General features: G+C 55.3%; 1 protein-coding gene across 3 annotated transcripts in view; it reads right to left on the bottom strand.

The window, feature by feature from the left end:
- Nucleotides 1-5,240: 5,240 nt before the first annotated feature.
- The window catches only part of TKT (transketolase), a 31,440-nt gene continuing 23,812 nt past the window's right edge, over nucleotides 5,241-12,868 (bottom strand). For 2 of the 3 annotated variants that reach the window (XM_063661060.1, XM_054483874.2), the window contains 8 exons: nucleotides 11,900-12,093; nucleotides 10,998-11,162; nucleotides 9,802-9,958; nucleotides 9,537-9,667; nucleotides 8,805-8,888; nucleotides 8,585-8,678; nucleotides 7,285-7,407; nucleotides 6,182-6,465 (listed from right to left, as the gene is read on the bottom strand). In XM_063661060.1, coding sequence (XP_063517130.1) covers nucleotides 6,290-6,465; nucleotides 7,285-7,407; nucleotides 8,585-8,678; nucleotides 8,805-8,888; nucleotides 9,537-9,667; nucleotides 9,802-9,958; nucleotides 10,998-11,162; nucleotides 11,900-12,093 — 1,124 coding nt within the window. In that variant the 3' untranslated portion in view covers nucleotides 6,182-6,289. Of the gene's footprint in view, nucleotides 6,140-6,181; nucleotides 6,466-7,284; nucleotides 7,408-8,584; nucleotides 8,679-8,804; nucleotides 8,889-9,536; nucleotides 9,668-9,801; nucleotides 9,959-10,997; nucleotides 11,163-11,899; nucleotides 12,094-12,868 lie in introns of those variants that run through there. The other variant, XM_054483875.1, reaches the window with a different exon arrangement.

Below are 12,868 nucleotides of genomic sequence, written 5' to 3'. Positions count from 1 at the left end.
GAGAGGCTGAGGCAGCAGAATGGCGTGAACCCGGGAGGCGGAGCTTGCAGTGAGCCGAGATCGCGCCACTGCACTCCAGCCTGGGCGACAGAGCGAGACTCCATCTCAAAATAAATAAAAGCAAACTGGGTGCGGTGGCGCACGTTTGTAGTCTCAGCTACTGGAAAGGCTGAGGTGGGAGGATTGCTTGAGCCCTGGAGTTCGAGTTTAGCCTTTTAAAAAGTAAAATTTAACTAGCCTGGGCAATATGGTGAAACTCCATCTCTACAAAAAATACAAAAATTAGCTAGGTTTGATGGCATGTGCCTGTAGTTCCAGCTATTCAGGAAGCTGAGGTGGGAGAATCACCTGAGCCCAGGAGGTCGAGGCTGCAGTGAGATCATGCCACTGCACTCCAGCCGGGGCAACAGAGTGAGACCCTATCTCAAAAAATAAAATTAAATAAAATTTAGAAAAAATAAAATAAGGAAAAAGTAAAATCAATGGACTCCGGTGTTATTGGAAGAGAGCCCTGCCTAGTCTCACAGGGAGTGAATCATTGCCTGACATCTTTGTCCCAGCATGCACCCTGCAGTTTCAGTTCTGTGTGACAACCACCAGGAGGCACTGCTGCAGCCAGGATCTCTGGTCCATGAGTCCATCCCTCCCCAGCCCTACAGGTGGCGCTGCAGGCTCCTCTTCCATGCAGGCCACTACTGCCTGCAAAGCAATGCCATGTGGGCCTGTGAGGATGAATGGACAGGCAATTGCTGAGATCTATGTTGCAGAGATCAGCTCAAATGAAATTCCTGGTGGGGTGGAAATGTCAAAGCCCTTTACCCCCCAACCCTGGGGAACCTGGGCTCAGGCATGTGCAGAGGTCTCTGCTTGTCTCCATTTAAACTCTTAAAGGGATAAAGCACCTCATCCAGTTCTGAATTGGGTGGGGATTTCTCAGTCTTTTAGACATACAGGAGTGGAGATGGAAGCTTCCAGAATTTAAAGTGTGGTGTATGGATGGGAAGTTTTTGTTAAAACTCTGGTCAGTAGGCCAGACGCAGCAGCTCACACCTGTAATCCCAGCACTTTGGGAGGCTAAGGCTGGTGGATTGCTTGCGCTTACGAGTTCAAGACCAGCCTGAGCAACATGGGGAGACCCTGTGTACACAAAGAACACAAAAATTAGCTGGGTGTGGTGGTGCACACCTGTAGACCCAGCTTACTCGGGGCTGAGGTGGGAGGTTCACTTGAGCCCAGGAGCCAAGGCTGCAGTAAGCCAAGATCACACCACAGCACTCCAGCCTGAGCCACAAAGTGAGACCCTGTTTCAAACAAACAAAACAAAAACACTCTGGTCGGTTGTCCCTTCCTCCTGTGAAAACATGTGTAAAACATACGTATAGAATGTTCAGGTCTGAAATCACTAAAAACATAAAAACATACCAGGTACAACTTGCTGTGCTAATTAAGACTACCTGAGGTACTTTGAAGACTTGAGGCAGAAACCCACATTTTGGGGGCAAGCATTTGCCAGTATTGGAAACTGTTGTTGTTGGGAGGTAAGACACAGATCAAGGAGGGGGATTGGGGTTTTCTCCTGCCCTGGACCTGGACGTGTGTGGAGGGGTGCTCAGTGGCCTGCTGATGGGTTTCTTTTTTTTTTTTTTTTTTTTTTTTTGAGATAGAGTCTCGCTCTGTCGCCTAGGCTGGAGTGCAGTGGTGCCATCTTGGTTCACTGCAACCTCCACCTCCCAGGTTCAAGCGATTCTTGTGCCTCAGTCTCCCGAGTAGCTGGGATTACAGGTGCACACCACCATGCCTGGCTAATTTTTGTATTTTTAGTAGAGATGGGGTTTCACCATGTTGGTCAAGCTGGTCTTAAACTCCTGACCTCAGGTGATCCACCTGCCTCGGCCTCCTAAAGTGTTGGGATTATGGGCGTGAGCTACCACACCTGGCCTCTGCTCCCTTTTTAAAGAACCCTCCTTCTTTCTAGCTTTTATTTATTTATTTTTTGAGACAGGATCTTGCTCTGTTGCCCTGGCTGGAATGCAGAAGTGTGCTCACAGCTCCCTGAAACCTCCATTTCCCAGGCTCAAGTGATCCTCCTACCTCAGCCTCCTGAGTAGCTGAGACCACAGGTACATGCTGCTGTCTGGCTAATTTTCGTATTTTGTGTAGAGATGGGGTTTCTCCATGATGCCAGGCCGGTCTTGAATTCCTGGGCAAAAGTGATCCTCCTGCCTTGGCCTCCCAAAGTGCTGGGATTACAGGTGTGAGCCACTGCACTCAGCCCCCTCTTCTCATTTAAATCTCAGATAGTTTCATTTTTCTCTTATACTTCATGTTCTGACATCCAGAATAGTGTGCCCCTGGGAGAGAAGTGAACTGTGAACCTGGCAGATTTGAAGGTTGCTATGGACTGAGCTGTGGCCCCCAACCGAACCCAAATTCATAATTTGAAGCTCTAACCCCTAATGTGACTGTATTTGGAGAGAGGTTCTGTAAAAAGGTAACTAAGGTTAAACGAGGTCCTAAGGGTGGAGCCGTAATCTGATGGGATTAGTGTCCTTATACTATAAGAGGCACCAGAGAGGGCTCACTCCTCCTGCCTCCAGCACACACAGAGGCAAGGCCACCTGCAAGCACAGAAGAGAGCCTTGCTGGAAACTGAAGGGGCAACATCTTGATTTTGGACTTCCCAGCCTCTAGCACAGTGAGAAGCACACTTCTGTTATTTGAACCACCCAGCCTATGGTACTGTCTCATGGCAGCTTGAGCCAACTGGGGCTTCAGCAGCTTTCAGGCCCAGGCTGTGGGGCAGTGGCAGGACCCCCGACCCTAGGGGCAGCCCTTTCCTGTCTTGCCAGCTGAACCAGGAACAAAGGGCTCATTCTTCCCAAGGTTGTGCCTGACCTAGAATAAACCACCAAAACCAGTGTGAATACAGGCCCTGAGTGTCCATCCTGGGTTGCCAGCACCACCTGGGCCCAACTCAGAAACTTTCCTCATCTTGCCCTTAGGGCCATGTCTGGGCAACCCCCCTTCTCTGGAGTGAAGACTGCGGCAGGAGACCTAGCTTTGGGTCCTCCCTAAGCAGAGGAAGGAGCCTGTAGTCAGCACCATTCTATTCTGCTCTGCTGTTCCTTTCCCCACTTTCTGTGTGTAGGTGTTTTCATGATTCGTACTGCAGATCCGTGTGTCCGTAAAACCCAATCCCTGAGCATCAATTTCTAGAATCTCACCCAGTGCAGTGGCCAACAGCCCTCACCCTCCTCTCCCCTCTTCCTCCTCCCAAAGAGGACCAGAGAGGACACGTGGGCCCCAGGTCCTGCAGGCAGAGCCTCGCCCTGGAGGCGGGAAAGCAGGACAAGCTGTTTGAAGTGGTTTTTCCCTTCATGGCAGGACCCAGATCCTGCCCTGCACACACCCATCTTGGGAGGGCACCTTTGGTGGGAGCAGGGGGACAGCTGTGATCCCAGCTCTGCAGCAAGAGGCATCTGTGTGGCCCTCAGCAGAGGACTGATGGAGGGTTCCTTTTGGGGATGATAGAAATATTTTGGAATTGACTGTGGCGTTGTTGCACAACTTGGTGAATGTATTAAAACCCACTGAATAATATACTTCAAATAGGTGAACTGTGTGGTATGTGAATTACATCACAATGAAGCTGATAACCAACAGGTCAGGGCTGTGTCAAGGACAGTTACGATCAAGCTGAACAGCTGTGTGCTGGGCCACCACCCCTGAGAGCCAGGCCCCGACTGCTCAGCCTAGGCTGCTACGAGCAGAAATCTGTGCTTCCTAAATGTCTGTAGTCACACAAGGCAGTGACAAAGGCGCCCCCCAGCCAGGTGGCCCTGCCTGTGAACTGTTAGGAATTCCAACTTCTTCTGAGCCCGTATCTGCCTAGCAGTGTTCTAAAGGCATTAACACTTCTCTTATTTCATTCTCACAACAGCCTTGTGGGGCCGTCATGATTCCCACTGAACAAACGAGGAAACTGAGGCTTGGGGAGAGGACTGCCCCATGTACTGAGCAGAGGGTGGTGGGGGTGGTTTTGGTCTGGGGAGTTTGCCCCCAGCCCTGCCCGCCCCTGTCAGGCTCAGCTGCCACAGCCTTTGCCCAAGTGGGTAGGGATGTGAGGGGTCACCAGCACGCCCTCCTTGCAGCTGCATCCCGGCTCGTGGCTGTGTGGATTGTACCTTCAGCCTCCCCTTTACCAGCAGGGATGGGAGGGGCTTTCCCTGGTGCCAGAAAAGTTTGTCCTAGGCTGCTGTGGGGCCATGCTGCCCTCCTGCTCAGCTGTCTATGCCATCAGGCCCCGCCAGGCCTTGCTAGCTGACAAGTCAGGCCACACCAGCCTCCAGTCAGGCCTCAGGCACTGTCTTGGCTTCCTGTACTTCCTTAGCAGGGGCTGAGGGAGAAATGACAAGTTCGTCAGGCTCCCATGAGGACCAGTGATGGCTTCCAGCACACTCTGCACCAAGCACGCCCTACACTAAGCACGTTATATGCTAAGTCTTCTCGCCAAAAAGGAGGCAGAGTTTTTCAGGAGCTCACTATGGCCTGGGATTCCTGAATGTCCCAGCTTCCTGTAGCCTTGATGTCCCAGGACTGGGTCTGGGTGACTGGGTCAGGGGTCTTGACTCTGCTCCCTCATCCTGCCCAGGCCCCGGTGCCTGCTGCCCAGGCTCTCGTCCTCTTCTTCACGAGCTGTGTGGGCCTGGGAGAGGCTGGGCAGGCTGGGGGTGAGGGCAGCTGCCCCTCCTGTCCTTCTGCTTTGGGTTAGCTGGGCCTCCCAGGTCCTTGGGGCATGGCTAACCAGTGTAGATGGGCTCACCAGGCTGCAGGCTGGGCCTGTGCCTATGGCTCAGGTGTCCTTGTCCCAGTATTTGCCCTTAGATTCTCTGCAGGTGTCTGTGGGCTCTGGAGATGCACAGGACCTGTGCCCCGGGCTGTTCCCATCCTGTGGGACCAGGACCCTTCTAGGAGCCTACTGCATGATTCCTCTTTTGAGGGCCCTAGGGGCAGTAGGGTACAGAAGGTGGGATCTCTAGACTTACAGAGACCCAGGTTCCAATCCCAGGTCTGCCCTCAACACACTGGTGAACAGGCATCAGCCCAGGGCACCTCCCTGGGACCAAACCACATCACCCCATGCCTGCTCCCTCTGGAACTGGTGTTGAGGCAAACACAGGCACAGCCCCTGGCATTGCTAGACCTGGCTGGGTAGCTAAGTGGCGGGCAGTTGCCTGACCTTGGCTTTGACAGGTTTATTCTCTCCAGACGGTCAGGAGGACAGGTGGACATGTCCACAAATGTGTCCCACCCTCGCAACAGCTCTGAGGATTTCCTGGGGACTCCACCAGTGGCCGGGGCACCCAGCCCTCCTCCTCCAGCACTAGTTTGTTCTTGGCCAGTACAAGATTTTGCACAGTTGACTTTATAAGCAGGGCTGACCCCAGCTGAGCCCAAGCAGCAGGGGGAGAAATCCGCTGTGGTCAGCAGTGTGAGGGCAGTCACCTAGGAACAGCAGAGCGGGCCGGGGCTGGAGCCTGGGACTGCAGAATTGTGTGTGTGACATCAGAAGCTCCTGGGCCAGTTGTCACATGGAGCCCAGGCCCCATTGGCAAGACCCAGAAATCTGCATTTTAACAAGTTGAGGGGGACAGTTCCACACTTGGGATTGAGGCCCTCTCATGCCATCCTGAGGGTCCCTTTTCCCCCAGGACGAAGGCTGCCCTGTCTCTGCTTCTCTGAGATGCCTAGTTAAAAGGATATGACAAGGATGAGGGACAACAAACAAGTGAACCTCCCTACCCCAGGAGACCTGACTGCAAGGCTGTGGGGACTTGTGGGAGGTGGGGCGGCCCTGAGAGTGCCTGGTCAGCTTCCAGACCGAGGCAATTCCCCAGCCCCTTCAGGGCCAGGCGGACTGAGGTCACAATGAGGGATGTAGGTCTCAGCCTCTCAGCTAGAAGGAAGGTTGCAGCCAAATGTCACCTGGTGATGAATGGGAGGCAGCGATAGTTCTGGAGGTTGAGGGCAGTTGCAGGTGATTCCAAGGGGACTTGGGACACCCAAGTCCTGGCCCAGGGCCAAGGACACCAGCCTCCCTAGCGCACCCTCCACCCTTCTTCCCCAGAACCTGCACTGGCTGCAAACATATCAAAGAAGAAAACATTTCAGGGCCAATTCATTTTTCTCAAAACATATATTTACCCCTCCCCTCAGTACATCTTTCTTTGAGCACCTTTCCCAGAATCTCAGGAATGTATAGACCCCCGCCCCACACTTCATACCCGCCCTAGGCCTTGGTGATGAGGCCCCTCACAGCTTGTGCAATGGCATCCTTGTCGATACCGAACATCTTCAGCAGCTCAGCTGGCTTCCCACTTCTTGGTACCCGGTTAACTGCCAGGTGGGTGACAGTGATGCCAGGCTCGCCCACTACTGCACTGGACACAGCCTCACCAATGCCGCCTAGAAATGAAAGGAGGGGAGTCAGAAGACGAGGCCTCAGGGTGAGCAGTGGTGGGCCTAGCCCTCTGTCAGCCTTAGTCAAGGATGGAGGAAGCTGCATACGCACCGCCTTTCTCCACCTGTAGCCATGAGCCCATCACATAACTCATTGTTTTTTTTTATTTTAAAGAGACGGGTATCGCCATGTTGCCCAGGCTGGTCTCCCAACTCCTGAGCTCAAGAAATCTGCCGTCCTTAGCCTCCCAAAGTGCTGGGATTGCAGGCGTGAGCCACCATGCATGGCCCAGAACTATTTTTATAAGCCCAAATATGGCCTCTAAATGTTTGTTTCAAACACCATTGTTGGTGACCGGCCAGCCACCGTCCAGTCTGATTGTCTACATTTGACCCCAGAGTCAAAGCCCATCTCTCCCACTGGGGCCTCCTACTTAGAGAGGCTGGTGTGTACTTAGGGAGCCTGCTGTGTGAAGGACTCACAAATACCAGAAATTCTGCATTGCTTTCCAAGCTGCACCATAGCTTCTACCCTACACTACCTCAGGGACGCCACCATCCACCATTTAGCAGCGAGGTTGGAATCCTCACCAGCTTCCTGGGCAGCAGGAGCTCCACAGAGCTCATCAGCAGCTGTGAGTTAGCTGGGTCCCCAGGCCAAGCCTGAGACCTGTTAAGAGACCACGTCCCAGCTGCTCTGAGGGACAACTCTGGGTGTTCTGGGCCACAGCTTCCCTCCTGGGGCTCAGACAGAAGAGGCACGTCCAACGCTCAGGCTCTCTGGCCCTGCCCCTTGCCCAGCCTGCCTGCCCCAGGCCTCCTTACCTTCGTAATAATGGTCCTCCACGGTGAGGATCCTGCCCTTGGTGGCACGAGCACTGTCGAGGATGAGTTTTCTGTCCAGGGGCTTGATGGTGAAGGGGTCCAGCACGCGGATGTTGATCTTTTCTGTGAGGGAGAGCACACGGCGTGGCTGAGGGGAGGGCTGGGCACCACTGTCTGCCCTGGTGGGGACCTGGTGGGACATCCTGAGGGCTGCGTGTAGCTAAGAGCTCAGCCTGTGGGCCTGTCCCCATCCCAGGGAGGACCACTTGCCACCTCGTTCCCATGGCTGAGCTCATGCTTGCCAACCCCTTGCACTGGGGCATCTTGTCTAGCTGTGTTGCCCGCAGTATCCAAGAACCCAGAGCAGAGCGTGCAGGCCCTGAGCGCCTTCCCTCATCCTCCCACAACCTTGAAGACAAAGGGAATGCAAGAGAAAACACCCCAGGTGTCTGGCCTGATGGAAGGTGAGGGTTGATGTGGTAACGTTGGGGAGCTGCAGCCTGCAGAGTGATCAGAGGCCCACGTGCGGCCCCAGCAGCAGAAGCACCTTCTCAGAAGGACAAACCCACGCTTGCCAGGCCCTGCTTAAAGCTCACCCCCCTGGGTCTCCCCCTGCCTGGAGATGGACTCCTCTGGCTCCTCCAGCCCCATCTTGCTCCTGCCTGGCCCTGCTCTGGCCTCCCTTCACTCTCCTCTCTGCTAATCAATTCCTACCCACTCTGAAGCCACTTTCTGGAAGATGCCACACCTGTCCCCTCTTTCGTGCTAAAACATGACATCTGTTGTGTGATTCTATTGCAGGAGAGGCCAATGCCTGTCTCCCCTACAAACCACTAGCCAACACTGTGAGCTCGCAGTAATAATAATAGAATACCAAGTCACATGCATGTAACCCTCAGGAGAGCCCTGAGGGCAAGGGGCTAGTATCTCCATTTTACAGATAGGAAAACAGGCATGGTGATAGTGAATAACTTACTTCCTTAACTAGTGCCTGGCTGAGTGATTCCAGCCCAGCTGGCAGGCTCCAGGCCACTGATCTGACCACCGTGCTGGGGGGTCTCGACTTTAGAGTCATAGGGTAGGGACTGTGGGCACTGCAGCCCCAGGACTTAGCATCATGCCAGACAGAACAAGTGCTCAAAGGATGGCTTTAATTGCCATCATTATTTAATGAAATGAAATTCTTTCTCTTTAGCTGTGAGCTCTTCAAGAAAGAACAGAAAGAACGAAAAGAAAGAACCCCAAGACCTAGCATGCAGTGGCCGCTCAGTTGATGACTTTGGAGGCCCCTTCTCCTCACCTTTCTTCAGCAGCTCGGCAGCAGCCAAGGCCTCGTGCAGGGTCACCCCAGCCCCGATCACGGTCACCTGGTCATCCTTGCTCTTCAGGACCACCTGGGGGTGACACAGAGGGTGAGTGAGGCTCAGGGCCCTGGGGCAGGGTGTGCCCTGACTGCTGGGAGTCACAGCAGGGAGGATCCAGGCAGCTCTGTGGGCTCCTGGGGCATGTGAGGCACTGACCTTGGCTTGTCCGACCTGGAAGTCCTCATTGTTGTTATAGATGATGGCATTTTCTGGGCGGCTGGTCCGGATGAAGCAGATACCCTGAGACCGAAACAGATAAACTGAGGATACAGGATGTGGCACACCCAATCTCAGAGACGAGGTCTTTCTAGAGAGGCCATCCCTTCCCATGGGAGTGTTAGTCACTGCATCCCGGCTACTCCAGCAGGGAAAAGGGCCTTGCTTGCCCTCTGCCGCCCGCACCCCACTTGAACACTCTGAGAACTGCCCACCACCTTGCAGCCCCGGACCAAAGGCAACTTTCCACCAGGTAGACTGGCTGCAGGTGGGCTACTCCCGCAGACTGCACCAGGCAGAGGGGCAGGAACCACGTGCACTGGGTCTGTGGCGTGCAGCTCCAGGCCTGGACCACAGGGCTCAGCTCATCCCTGCCTGTCTTGGAGAACCCAACTCAGGAGGGTAGAGAGGTGTCAACTGCCGGACCAGCCTAGGCTGCCAGGATTCTCAGCAGAGACAGACTGTGGCAATCAGTTGACAATGTCTGCCACGAGGCAGTAAGTGGGGCGTGTATTTCATTTTTTCTTGTCTAACTTCCACAAGCTACACAAACACCAGGGGCAAGGTCAGGAAACACACCCTGGGGCAGCAGTGACCAGCTCTGGCCTCCTCTTCTGTTTCCCTCGGGAAGCGATGGCTGCCAGCAGGAGAAAGAACAGCTATGAGACCTACCTTTGTATTGGCGGCTAGTTCCACTGCCTTCTCTGTAGCAACACCATCACTTGGGTAAAAGACAGTTGATGTGGGGACTGACCGAAACATAGCCAGATCTTCCAGGGCCATCTGGGAGGGCCCGTCTTCCCCTGGGGTGTGGGGAAAGGATATGCAGAAATAAGAACCCCCATCCATGGGCTGGAATCCTGGCCCATCCCCCTCCCACACCTCCTGGTGCAAAAGCCAAGGGAGCTCCAGGTGTAAATGCCCTGGCTAAACTCACCGATGGAAACGCCGCAGTGGGAGCCGCAGAGGTTGATGTTGCTCTCAGAGATGGCGGCCATGCGAATCTGGTCAAAGGCCCGCGTGAAGAAGGCTGCAAAAGTGCTGCAGAAGGGCACCGTCCTGTTGCGGGTGGCACAGCCCACCGCGATGCTCACCTGGGGGCAGATGGGGCAGGGTCAGCCCAAAGGGGAAGGCAGAGGGTGGTTGGGGAGCCTAGGACCCCTTTCGTGGAGAAGGCCACAGTTTGTGTATAGATTGTCCATCCTTTCTGGGCTTCTGAATGTGTCCCCCACCACCTTCTTCTGCAGAGACCGGTCCTCCCAACCCCTCCCTAGGGTCCGAGGGCAGTAGCCTCATGCCTGCTGTTGATGTGGGGACTGAGGCTCCAGGCCCCAAATCACCCACCCAGAAGCAGCACTGAGTACAGTCATCAGTTCCAAACCGGCTGCCCCTCAAGACTCCAAAATCTGCCGGCCAACACGAGGCCTCTTTCCCCAGTACCTGGGGAAACCACAGCCCCACGCCCTGCAGAGCAGTCTCTGGAAACCACAGAGAGAATTTCAGGTCCAGTTGGAAGAACTCTGGAGATGTGAGTGCCCTCCAGAGAGAGGAAGCTCCCTGTCCCTAGGGGCCTGCAAGCCAGCCAGGCTGGGCTCCTGGACCACCAGGAGGGGATATTTTGAAAAAATGGACAAAACATTGTTCCTTACTTCACAACCTCAGTTCCTGACAAGGGTCGGCTTCCCCAAATGGGTACATGTCAGGGGCCCAGAGTTCCCTCATCTCTGCATCCCTCAGGGTGGCAGGGCCCAGAGCCGTGTGCATTACAGGTGCTCAACAGACTCTGGCTGCTAAACCCATCACGGCCCCACCTACTGGCCGGGCCTGTCCTCCACCTGGAAGAGACCCCATTCACCACCAGGCCTGGCCTGCACGCAGCTCCTCCTGAGAGCACCTGCCGTCCCATTCGGCTCCCCCATGTGCACACCTGTCCAGGACATTTGCACCTAGGCAGAACCTCCCAAACTGTGGCTACTCAAGGTCAGGGGTTAACGCTGGGTCCTGGCTTTTCTTATAGTCTCCCTGGGCTGGCCCACAGAAGGCACCTGGCTCTGCCAACATGGCTGCCCCGCACCCCTCAGACCACAGCCCTCAGCCTTGGGTGGACCTGTCCCTGCCGGCCCCGGCACCCACCATGTTCTGCTCGGCAATGTAGCACTCGATGAAGCGGTCCGGGTGCTCCTTTTTGAAGATCTCCGAGAAGGTGGAATTTTTGGTGTCCCCATCCAGGGCGATGATGCGGTCACTGGCATGGCCCAGCTTGGCCAGTGCCTGTCCGTAGGCCTTGCGGGTGGCTATCTGTGAGGAAGAGAGTGGGAAGGCTCTGGACCCCTCTGAGGGTGAGTGCACACCTGCAGCCTGGAGCCCTGCTTTCAGAGAAGGATTAAAACGGTGCCAAAAATGGAAGCCCTGGAGCACAAGGTCCTGCGGAGGCTTTTAACTGCTGAAAGGTTGCCAACGACTACAGTCAATGTCTTGGGAGCCCCTGGAGGCCCCGCCCCTAGCCCGGCTGTGAAAGGTATAAGCTACAGAAGACACCCACCAGCCCCAACTTCCTGCCTGCTGCACCAGGTCCGTGAACCTATTCCACTTTGCACGGGAACACAGAAGGCTTGGGAGTCAAGGCCAGGCACAGGCTGCATGGATGGGTTCCCTTGGGACAGAAACCTGGAGCGGGACAGCTCTGCCTAGCCTTTCCCAGGTCATGTGAGGGTCCTGAGCTCAGGCCAAGGGTCCCTCGTGGACTGGCGATGCAAGGACTTGGGAGTGAGTCCTTGGCTTTGATCCCAGTTCTGTCAGTAGCCTGCTAAGCTTGCTAAGTGGGCAATTCCCTTGCCCGGTCTGAGCCTCCGCAGGTCAACTCCAGAGCTGTCTGTCCTTCTGAGGGAAGTGACAGGAACAACACCTCAGGGATCACTCCTCACCCTAAATGAATCGCTCTCCTCCCTTTCCCAGCCCTCTAGAGGGTGTATCTGGGCCACAGACTTGGGGAACCTGAGAACTACGGGTCCACAGAAACAGGCACCACTTTGTACCTTGTCCCCAACTTTGTAGCTGGGCAGGCTGGGCATGCGAATGTTGGCAATGTCCACCGAGGGCGCGTCCTCCTGCGGAGGGGTTGCCAGGATCTTCTTTTTGCTCTGGATCTGGCTGTAGATCTCCTGGATGATCTGCTCAGCCATGTTTTTGGGGAGGGGCTTCCCATGCCAAGACTCCTTATCTTCTACCCCTGCAGACCCAACACGGGAGGACAGAGGAATGGGTAAGACAGAAGCTCCCAGAGGGCCAAGGAGGCTGCTCTAGGAGACTGGCCCTCCACCTGCCAAGGGCAAGGGAGGAATGGCATCATCCCAGCCAGGCAGAGCCCAGCCAGGCACAGGGGCCAGGAAAGGAGGGTTGCAGTGAATAGGATGGACTCCTATGGGCCCACCACTCACTGTCTACTGCCTAGTCCTCTGGGAGCTCAGAGCTGAGTGGGAAAGGAGGGGCCAGACGTGGGCAGGTGTGTGTTTCTGGGCCTGCTGCCCCATCCCTTCACCAATGTGTCCATTCTCTTCCTCCCCGCAACCCCGCCCGCAGGGTCACACACAAGTGGAGGTGTCTGCTGCAGAAATACTCAGTTTGTCGACTGGGTTGGAAGGGACCCTGGCCATCAGAAGGGGAACCCAAGGCCCAGAACAGGGCCTCCAGGATCACCCGATGCACCTGTGAGCAGCAGAGGGGTCTATAAGCACCTAGGCATGCCCACCCCATGGCACCTTGTTGTGTGGGGCCAGCAAGGCTGAATATCCCTCTCCCTGGAGGTCACCTCAGTAGTCACTAGAGTCTGGCCAGAGCCAAGAACAGACTGAACTCCCAGGTAGCACCCAGCAGCCCCAAAGACTAGCAGGAGCCCCCCAGAAGCTGCAAGTGGTCCACATCCTGCCCAGTATTAACACCTGAGGGCAGTGCCAGGCAGCAGCACCAAAGCCATGACAATATCCCAGAGCCCTTTCCTCGACATC

Source organism: Pongo pygmaeus, chromosome 2, assembly GCF_028885625.2.
Source record: "Pongo pygmaeus isolate AG05252 chromosome 2, NHGRI_mPonPyg2-v2.0_pri, whole genome shotgun sequence".
NCBI lineage: Eukaryota > Metazoa > Chordata > Mammalia > Primates > Hominidae > Pongo > Pongo pygmaeus.
This window is presented reverse-complemented; position numbering and strand designations above follow the sequence as displayed.